This window comes from Copadichromis virginalis, linkage group LG13 (assembly GCF_057382275.1).
Source record: "Copadichromis virginalis isolate Kocher_CV1m ecotype Utaka linkage group LG13, C_Virginalis_male_GT1.1, whole genome shotgun sequence".
Classification (NCBI taxonomy): domain Eukaryota; kingdom Metazoa; phylum Chordata; class Actinopteri; order Cichliformes; family Cichlidae; genus Copadichromis; species Copadichromis virginalis.
Genome location: NC_140630.1, coordinates 31,458,992 through 31,470,237, shown reverse-complemented (window position 1 = coordinate 31,470,237; position 11,246 = coordinate 31,458,992). Strand labels below are relative to the sequence as shown.

At 40.9% G+C, this 11,246-nt stretch overlaps 1 protein-coding gene across 2 annotated transcripts in view; it reads left to right on the top strand.

The window, feature by feature from the left end:
* The first annotated feature begins 4,907 nt into the window (after window positions 1–4,907).
* The window catches only part of LOC146695967 (uncharacterized), a 43,799-nt gene continuing 37,460 nt past the window's right edge, over window positions 4,908–11,246 (top strand). Inside the window, exons 1-2 of one of the 2 annotated variants that reach the window (XM_085478468.1) lie at window positions 4,908–5,619; window positions 6,382–7,447. In XM_085478468.1, coding sequence (XP_085334594.1) covers window positions 5,395–5,619; window positions 6,382–7,447 — 1,291 coding nt within the window. In that variant the 5' untranslated portion in view covers window positions 4,908–5,394. Of the gene's footprint in view, window positions 5,620–6,381; window positions 7,459–11,246 lie in introns of both variants that reach the window. The other variant, XM_085478469.1, reaches the window with a different exon arrangement.

The window sequence follows — 11,246 nt, the reverse complement described above, 5'->3', positions numbered from 1 at the left end:
ACTCTTCCCTTTAGGCTCTGTGTATGTGTGTGTGTATCAATATTTCTCCCATTTTAAAGTATTACTCCTCTATAATTGTATTTCTGTTAAATCAAAGTACTTTTACTACATCTTAGTACTTCTGCTCAATCATAGTATTTCTGCTAAATCATAGTATTTCTGCTACTTTTTGGTACTTGTGCTAAATACAGTATTTCTGCTAAATCATACTATTTCTACTATATTATATTTTTCTTTCTAAATATAGCATTTCTGCTATATAATTGTATTTATGCTATGTTATAATATTTGTGCTAAACCAGAGTATTTGTGCTGAAACATAGTATTTCTGCCAAATGATAGTATTTCTGTCAAATTATAGTATTTGTGCTAAAACATAGTATTAATTTAAAATTACAATATTCATAGTTCATCACAGTGTCTCTGGTAAATCACAATATTTCTGCTAAGTTCTGCTATGCTATTGTATTTCTGCCAAGTATTATGTTTCCTCTAAGATATTGCAGTTCTGCTAAGTTATTACATTTTAGCAAACTTCTTTTGCTTCTGCAAAGTTTTTACAATTTCTGCAACTTTTCAGCTTTTTCAGCTAGTTTTTGCAGACAGCTTCAGCTTAAAGCATCCACACTGCATTTTCGCAGGAAATGCAAATTTTTCTAGTTTCAATTCAGTTTATTTGTATGGTGCCAACAAAATGAATGCCAAAGCACTTCACAGTGTAGGTTTAAGACCCTACAAAATATAACTAAGAAAACTCATCACTTGAGCATATGTTGTCTGTTGTGATATGGATATGACATAATATCGCAACCATCTGAGAAAATACATGGGTTAAATGGTTTAGTAAAAACAAGTGCTTCCTCAATCAAAATATGTTTTCAGTTCTTTTCAGTTTTTGATTTTGGAAATGTGTATTTCTGCAGAGGAAAATCAGACCTGAGTGGTGTAAAGCACATGAATTAGGAATTATATGTATATATATATATATATATATATATATATATATAGTCATGTATATAGTCATGTCGTAGATTTTGGAGCAAACAAGAAATTGATTAAAATGTTCTATTTTATTTTAGCAATCATCAACTTCATATCCAGGTTTCGTACGGGTGCTTGAAATGCTTGAAAAATCTTGGATTATAATATTGTAGTATTGGATTTCAGATTTGGTGCTTAAAACCTCTTGAAACTGTAACCGTATTTCATTCACTACAAATAACTATCTGATTGAATAGTTTTCTTATCAGATAGAGAAATAAAATGAGTCGCAAAGTCTAAAAGCAACATTCTCTGTCTGGGCTGCCTTGTACCTCTGCACGTCAGTCTGTTTCAATGTGTGACCCCCAGCGACTGTAGAAAATATGGACGACGCGACAGCTCCCCAAAAATGAAGCCAAAACGTCTCTATCGCCCCCTGGTGTCTGGCTGTAGTACAGGTCATAAACCCCGCCTCCTACATGTTAGCGGATGGGACAAGGGTCAGACTAAAATAAATTAATTCTCCTCAGATCATGTTTTTCCAAAGATTCTTCCTTTGTTATCAATAGTTCTCATCACGCTGATTTATGTCCAAGGGGTCTCGTTTCCCATAAGTTTGATTCTAATTTCTACCACGGTGATGTTAAATTGGGGTGTAACGTCATCATAGCAGCTTTGACTGGAGTCACGGAGAAACTTGCGTATCTCTGTTCGGGAATAGCATGGATGGAGCGTAGGCTGTGAGAGGAGGGCTAGCGTTTACGTTACGAAAACACGACCGACTGTTTTAACCTGACAGCCTGAGGTGTTCTTCATAGTAGTGATGTGTCGGTCGCGAATGAAACTGAGCCGACTCTTTGAAGTGAACGACGCGAGCCCTGGGTTTCTTTCTTTCTCTCACCCTCTCTCTCGCACTTTTTTTCCGCTTCACTCCGCACGCGAGCCCTGTGCTTTGCGCTGATGAATCGCATTATTGGCTGGACTATGGGATAAGGCAACATCGTTCTAATCCCATACAGCAGCCAGTCACTTACTGACTAACACTGCAAAACAGAATTGTTAAAGTGTTAATGTTAATTTCAATTCAGGTTAGATTTTTTTTTTGTACGCAACGCAGTGTGCAATTGCGCACACCCGCAGCTTAGAGGGAACATTGGTTACAGTCATTAGGATTCACTAAATTTTTAGTTAATTTTCCACTGGTTTAGAAAGAATGCCTGCCCTCTTTTACGTTTCACGTCACACATCAAGTCCTAATAATCTATTGTTTAACAGGCGTTAAAATTACGCCATGTTAACAGAAACTAAGACAAAATGCAGAATCAATCAAACTACCTACACAGATTCAATAGCTTGCAGCACTATTTTGAGCGACAATAACTTGAAGTGAGCTTTTCAGTATGACTTCTCATACATATCTTTCACATTATTATGGAGGAATTGTGGCCTCCTCTTCTCATTGCTTCAGTTCATTGAGGTCCGCCAGGGTTTGTTTATGTACAACTCTCTTTAGGACCTGCCACAGCATTTCATTCGAATGAAATGCTGTGGCAGGTCAGCCTAACCCTAACCCTATGCTCTGAACTTTGACTGGGCCATTATAACAATTTGATTCTTTTCTTTTTCAGCTGTTCTGCTGCTGATTTGCTGCTGTGCTTGGGATCACTGGCCCACCTTTGACCTAACCTCTAGCTGTCAGACAGATGGCCTCACATGTGACTCTAGAACACTTCGGTCCACATTGTGGTCAATGAGTGGAAGGTGGCCAGGTTCTGAGGTTGTAATATAAGTCAAACCATCATCATCTTTTCATCATCATGTTTGACAGTTAGTATGAGCTGTTTGTGCTGATACGCTATGTTTGGTTTTAACTATATGTGATGCTATGCATTATGACCAAGCATCTCTACTTTGGTGGGCCCAAAAGAGATTGTTCAGTAAGTCTTTGGTTGTGTTTTGTTTAATTTCAGATGCAGTTTTGCAAATCTAAGCCATGTTGCCATGTTCTTTGAACCTTTTAAAAGTCATTCGGGATGCCTGGGCACTCTTTTGTCCAGAAACTAAAATTAAGAAATAATCTTTCACTGAAAAGGGCAGCACGGTGGCACGGTGGTTAGCACTGTTGCTGCACAGCAAGAAGGTCCTGAGTTCAATTCCACCATCAGGCCGGGGACTTTCTGTGTGGAGTTTGCATGTTCTCCCTGTGTTTGCGTGGGTTCTCTCCGGGTACTCCGGCTTCCTCCCACCGTCCAAAGACATGCAACTTGTGGGGATAGGTTAATTGGATAATCCAAATTGCCACTAGGTGTGAATGTGAGTGTGAATGGTTGTCTGTCCTTGTGTGTTAGCCCTGCGACAGACTGGCGACCTGTCCAGGGTGTACCCCGCCTCTCGCCCTATGACAGCTGGGATTGGCTCCCGCGACCCTGAAAAGGATAAGTGGTAGCAAATGGATCAATGGATGGATAAATGTCACCTGCTTTGTGGATAGGCTAAGTATAGAGCTATAATCTTTATGAAAGATGTTTAGTCAACAATAGAAAGTAGTAAATGAACACCATGCTCATGGAAAAAGAATATGGGGAAATTGAGTAGCAATGGATATAAAGATTTTTATATGAAAATAATATTTTTTTCAACTGTTTTGGGTGGAGAGTGCTTCCTTTCTTAATGAATAACTACTCCACATGCAAAAAATATCTAATCATAGTGTGACCCTTATGGTTATCCATAGGTATTATTTGCAAAAATGTAAAGGCAACACATGATTGGCTCATGTGCCCTTGGAACAAATGTATTAGTGAGATATTTTTTGTCCACTACAGCACCATCAGCAGTTGCACTGTGGGTCTTGTGGTTTACACTGTCAAAAAGTTCCCACAAATTGTCTGAGTGCATTGTTGTTGTTGCCACTTAAACTCGTAGTGATGCTGCTGACTCTTAAGCTCTGTCAGAGTTTGCAGTGTCATCAGGTTTTTTCTACACTCTCTCAATCAAACCTAGAAGCAGCGGTAAGCCATCTGTTGAAACTGGGGTGAAATACACCAAAACCTCAAAAAGCCATAGTCACGTGATATCTATAGTGTTTCCAACTTTTATTTTATCCATACTGTGATTTTTAAATGCCTGTCCATGAGTGCCTTTCATTCTTCTTATTCTTCTTAATAATAATAAATCAAAACAGCATCAATCTGTCACTATCAAACAGCTAATCTTTATTTCTGTTCCACGTCAGACTTTCACCTGTCTCAGCTGGGAGGCCTCAAGCAAAAACAAAACACCTAAAACATACCAGACCTCTCTACATGAGTGTATTTCTTCATAGATATAGTGTCACAGTAATCATGTGTAAATACATGCTGCTTCTGCATTTTAGTTTAATTTTTGTCAAATAAATAATGACATTGTGTAAAATATCGTGTTTTGTTATTCATCTGAGGTTAGATTAATTAATACACATGACACTATGTTTTATTATCTCCTGATATGTAATACATTGGAAATGAAAGAGGGTGTGCGTTCTTTTTACTGTATTTATTTATATTAGATTATATTAGATTTTTTCTATTTTCCTCGGCCCTCTCCTGACCGGTTTTGGTATCATCTCATTTATAAAAATCCTGGAAATGCTCCTGGGAGTTGTATTTTTAGCTTACAATCTGGCAGTGACACTTTTTGGAAATAAGGATTGACTCTTCCCCTTTTAGTGATTGCTATCCTTAAGAAGAGAGGTCACGCTTCCATAAATATCAGAGCAAACCATGATCAGTGCTATCTGCCCTGATTATAAACGAACCTAAAAATAGAAGCAGCCCGTCACTTTGAACAATCAGAGTGCAGCACTGTTCACATCTAACTCCAGCAGATGGCGTAACAAACCAAGAGGCACAAGGAGAGAGCGAGTAAGCGAGTGATGGTAGAACGAGAGAGGCTCTCCACACTATCACACCTTATCATCCTGGCTCTTCGGTTATGCACCTGCAACCTCTCCTTGGAGCCCCCCTTCTTATCATCCTCCTCTTTTTTCCGCCCTCCGCCCGGCGGTCGGACTGAGGTAGTGCGCGCTCAGCAGCGGGAGTGCGCAAAGCGGTCGGCATGCACCTGGAGAGAAACCGCCCCGCCAAGCCGGCCAAGGGCTTAACCAGAGACGCAGCAGGATGCGGAACGATGCTCTAACGACAGTGATATAGCAGCAGAGCACCGGGTGGATATCAGAGCTGCAGCATGGGCGTGGGAAAGAGGCGCAATGACAGCGATGTGATTCCACAGATATAAGAAGGGTGGGTGGGGGGAACCCGAGTTACGTTTGGACCAGAGTTGTGCATTTGAAAGCTTCGATTTGGTTGCTCTAAAATTCATCAGACACAACACTTTGTTTTACCTCCCGGTCTACCTTCACCGGAGTTTAAAGGGATGGAGAAAAGCGCACAGCAGCAGTCCAAAAGCGCAGAGAGACCAGCAGAGGACATCTCCAAAATACCCGATGAGGAGCTGCTGAAGTGGGGTAAAGAGGAGCTGGTGAGGCGGCTGCGGAGGGCAGAAGCAGAAAAAAGGGGCGTCATCGTGGAGCACGGCAATCTGATGCGGGAGGTGAACCGGAGACTCCAACAACACCTGAACGAGATACGGAGTTTGAAGGTGAGGTCGGGTGGTGCTGATGAAGGGGATCCCGGGGAGCCAGGCTGTGCCAGGGCCCGTGTGGGGTTTCTTCCAATGTGTAGACTATGTGTAGACAGCCTACTGACTGAAACAAGTGTGGGCTCTGCATGAGAAGAAATACGGCCAGGTTACAGGGGTAGATTTAAGGTCAAATTTAGCTTTAAATAAGCAGATTAAACCTGTTGCTTCTCCATGCAGGAATTTGGAAACATCAATAAAAGGAAAATTGTACCTTGTACCTCTGTTTTATGGTTTATTATTATGTGCTAAACAACATATTAACTTAGAACAGGTTTTCTGAGAAACTATTTTGTAATGCATTTTTTTATTTTAATTTTCTGCACTAAAAAATCAGTTAGTGGAGCTGGTAGACTAATACTGCCAATTATCATTGACTGAAGCTCCAGTTTCATTAGTGGTTACTTATTGGTTGCGTCCTTGACAAACCATTTTATCCTTTAACCAATAAAATGTTGAAGAATAGATAAAATTGTCCATCATTCTGCCCTGCCTCCCTAATAGTCCAGAAGCTAAAGACACACACACACAGACACACACACAGAGACACAGAGAGACACACAGAGACACACACACACACACGTAATCTTCTTCATCAAAGCTTCATTCATAGCAGGAATGACTATGTAATCTCTCTATGTGCTTCTGTGTGTGTGTGTGTGTGTGTGTGTGTGTGCGCGTGTGTGTGTGTGTGTGTGTGCGCGCGTGCTCTGTGTAAACCAGGACGTGAACCAGAAACTGCAGGAGGACAACCAGGAGCTGAGGGACCTGTGCTGCTTCCTGGATGACGACCGGCAGAAAGGGAAGCGGGTGTCGCGGGAATGGCAGCGATTGGGTCGCTACAGCGCTGGCCTGATGAGGAAGGAAGTGGCTATCTATTTGCAGAAGCTTAAGGAGCTGGAGCAGCGGCAGATGGAGGTGATCCGGGAGAACCTGGAGCTTAAGGAGGTGTGCCTCATGTTAGAAGAGGAGAGGGCCACAGTTGTGGCTGCAAGCACAGGGGGAAGTGGTGGTGGTCAGGGAGGGCCTGGCTGCAGGAGCTCCATTGACAGTCAAAGTAGCCTGTCTCAGCTGGGCGGTGGCATGCCTACACCAGGCCTGTTGCGGGATGTTGGCGATGGAAGCAGCACCTCCAGCGCAGGGAGCACAGACAGCCCAGATAACCCTCACCATAAACCCTCCCCTCTTGGCTCCAATTCAAGCCCTGGATCTGGCTCAAGATGCAGCTCTTCAGGACAAAAGAGAGATGTTTGTGAATTCAGCGGGAGGAGGCGCAGCTCCACCACGGAGTACCACACCTTTCCCCAGTCCTGCCGGCCCCGTGGAGGTTCCCTCACCAACCTAGAGCTTCACAGCTTTCGAGGACACAGCCCAGAGAAACACAGCAAGTCTCCTACCAGGCTACCTTGTGGCTCCCACTCCAAACCCTGCAGCTCTGACCTACTAGCACAGAAACAGCTACTGATGTCAGGACAGGCATCTCCAGGCAGTGACAAGGGCTCAGCTAAGTCCAGCCCAGATCTGAGTCAGCGACACCGGCAGGTAAACTCAGCAGGGGCTGGGAGTCCTGAAGCCAAGCAGGTAGCAATGGGCACACCTGAGCACCTGAGAAAAGGGCGGGTGATTGTGGGAAGTCCAGAGTCTATACGGCACCACTATCACTATCATCAGAGCCCAGGGGTGGAGCACAGCAAGGGGAAGTATAGTAGTGGCTCCCCTGGCAGGGATGGAAGTCACAGGAGACCAGCGGGTGAAGAGATTGCCCCCCACCACCAGAGTCTGTACAACGGTAGGCACATGGTAACTCTTATCTTGTATTTTTTCATTCATAAACCATTTTATGACACATAAATGAACACTTATACATTTATAGAGAGATGCACTAACATATTGTTTTATCTAACTAGAAAATGGTGGAAGCAAGTACTAATAATGACCAAATAGAGATATTTTTATCAATTACATGAGCCGTACATTCACAACAAGCATACAAACATTTGAATGTTTTCAACAATATACATTTATTGCATTTCTTTACTTAATGAGGATAAAGGGGGCGATGGCGCGATATGGCAGCCTCGCCTCTGTCAGTCTGCCCCAGGGCAGCTGTGGCTACAACTGTAGCTGCCTCCACCAGTGTGTGAATGTGAGAGTGAAAGAATAGTGGCATTGTAAAGCGCTTTGAGGGGTCCCGAAAAGCACTATATAAAAATGCAATCCATTATTATTATTAAACTGTTTACTGTTTGGAGTCCATGTTAGCGGTGTGCCTATTAAAGCAACAAGATAAAGAATAGAATAGAATAGAATAGAATTAAACTTTATTGTCATTGCACATGCACAGGTACAGGGCAACGAAATGCAGTTTGCATCCATGCAGAAGTTCTTCAGTGATATAGATATATTACAATATATATTAGCAATAATATAGATATGTAAAGGAACTACATAGCTGATATCAATGCTTTAGTATTTGTTTGCCATCATCTCAGTATATTATTTTTTAACGTATTCCTTCAGATTGTTAAAACCTAATAGGCATATAGAAGATTTGTTATGTAAATACACCTTAGTCTATTTGATCTAATGCTTTTTTTTACTTGACCATTTTAATAATTTTCAACCAGGCTTCTACTCCCATATTCCACCTTTCATTTATATTATTTGTGATTCAGATTCATTTTTGTATATCTTTACATATATTAAAAAGTTGAGCCTTCCAATGTAAGTTAAATGAAAAAATATTAACTTACGGCTTATTTGCCAGTGTTCTCTGGGAAGTTTGTATTTATAACAACAAGCTTTTAGTTGCTAATATAATTAAAAAACAGAAAGAAGCACATGTAATACTTTTATTAACAATAACTCAGTTGACCAAAAACTGATGCAATATCAAAACAGTTCAGGAAGTGGAGAATGGAAGTGAGAATTTGTAGAGATAAATTCTCATTATTTTATAATCTTTCAGTATAAAAGATTATACAAACTAATGGACTGCTCATGGACTTTCTATGCTGTGGTACTCCCAAACTCTTAAGTGTAAAGTCACAGTAATGGATGACCTTGGTTCAAGGAAACACAAGACTGAGTTAACTCATAGAAACTGCTGAGGACTTAGCTAGGTTTAGACGTGGCCTATGAGCTAGACCTACAATTATAGTCGCACATACATGTTTGGATGCACATGCGCACACAGTGACAGCTGAAGGATGAGTAGACAGTATTTAGGCATGGAAACAAATAAAGAGAGTTTAACATGCATGTATATATTGTGTAGTATGCATGCAGGGACAAGTGTGACTTTGTACCCATTCATTTTTATTAGCTCACATCTGACAGCTGCTCAGCTCTTCTGAAACGCTCACGTGGAATTTTTCCACATGCACACTGCACAGGCCCCTTCAATTTTTGACAGCAAAAGGACTCATGACATTCTTTGAAACAGCTGAGCGGATTTGAAATGCATTGGCTTGGCTTTTAAGCTTGACTTAATTTTGGCTTCCATTAAATATTCCAAAGTCCTCCCTTGTGACTCTTTGGTTTAGTTGTTTCTCTGTGTTTTTGAGTGTCGGCTTTGCATGTGAAAAACAGCATCGGCACAACAAGTTCACATCAACTAGGGTGGTCCAAAAAATCGATACTCACATATTAATTGATACTAAATTAAATCACTCAATTCATACAATATTACAGTGTTCACTTGCAACGATCGATATCTTCTAGCTGCACCGCTGCAGACAGACGGGCGTTCAGCTCCTCCCCTCACTAACAGTTGAAGTATTTAACATTCATGATATTGAACTACACTTTGGGATGATTTTTAGTGGTCAATAAATGTTTTCAAAACATTCATTTATAAATAGTTATAAAAAATGTTAACCTGGCTGGTGCACATGCACATTTAGCTCCTTAACTATTAGCAGTTACTCATTAGCCGCATTAGCCACCTGTTATAATTACGTAGCGGCTCGTGGACTTGGGTTGCAAATGGAATATTGAGCCATGGTTGTTGGCTGTGCAGAGCAGTGGGGGAACTGTTGCTGAACTGAGCAGAGTATCCAGAGAGTGGACGACTAATCCGAGCAAGCAGAATAAACTCGAGCAGAGCACCACAATCAGATGGTTTAAGGTCTGAAGAGCAAAGCTGAGGATGTTGAGAGCTGCAGACTGAGACGAAAAAGCGTAAATGGTAGATATGAGAGAGGCTACAGGCAGATGCAGACAAGATGATGAACTTTTTTTACTTTCACAATAATTTATTCAAATGTTTCTTATTTTGTTTTAAAATGCAGGAAGTGACTAGTTTAATCTTTCACAGTGAGCTTTAACTTTTCCATAATGCTCTTCTGCAGTCAATGAGTGGAGCATGATCTCCTCTGTAGTAGCAGCTTTGTATTCTAGAGTCACATATGAGGCCATCTGTCTGACAGCTTTGCCAAAGCTGGGACATGCAACAGAACAATGATCCCAAGGACACACCAGCAAATCACAATGCTCTAGTGTTGTCTGTCCAAAGGAATACTCTTGTGGTTTCTTCAGATGCAACTTTGCAAACCTTTGTGATGCTGCCATGTTCTCTTTAGAGAGAAAAGGCTTTCTCCTCAGTCTTTTTCTAATTGCACTGTCACGAACTTTAAGATTTACATACTATCTGAGGATTTTAGGGTCTGAGATGCAAGTCTCTGGATTTTTGGAATTTCAAGGAGTCTACTACAGTCTGACCTTCTTCTGGAAAGTATTAACACACACCTGAATACTCCAGATGATCAAACTGCCAAAACGATTTGACAGAGGGGTGTCACACTTGTTGATCAACTAATCAAATGCATTTGATCTGCAGCAACTGGCTCTATCTAATCTCTAAATTACTTTTTTACATGTCTGTACAACCCAGGCCATTTTCATGATTTTTCTAATTTCACAGGATTGTATGTTGTGAATTCTTGGGCTAGACTGTCAACACAAACTATGACTGTTTTATTCTAAAACATCTGAAGAAGAATATTGCCTCATATTACAGCATATCACTTGTGCTGTAAAAAACATAGAGTTCATGAATAAATCATGTATTTTTAGGCCATAACACAATCTTTGTTTATCTCCTGCCCAAACCTGCCTCCCTACATCCAAAATGAAATTAGGTTTTGACACACAGTAGGAGAACCAGAGGGAACTGCAGAGGCAAGTGAGGAAGTGGTTAGAACCATACTGAAGTGGCTCAGTCTTAAAATAGGTTCAGAAGACGGCGATCTTACACCAGAAATTGGCCACATTTTAAATCAGGGTAGACAGTTCAGATACCACCAAGTATATGAAATACAATGGCACATGTTTTTATAATTTTGTACATCACCGTAGTAGAATTTAAATCAAACAATCAAGATGTGACTTAAGTACAGTCTTTCAGCTTTATTTCTCAAGGTTGAACTAAACAACTGTTTCAAACAGACATCTATTTTTATACACAGTTCTCACTGCCAGGATTAAAAGTTGTGATGGACAGGGCTTAGCAGCGACTGACCTTTCAAAATAAGAGGGAACATAACTAATTTGAAAATATGCATGAGGGCTATATAAATAAGGAAAGT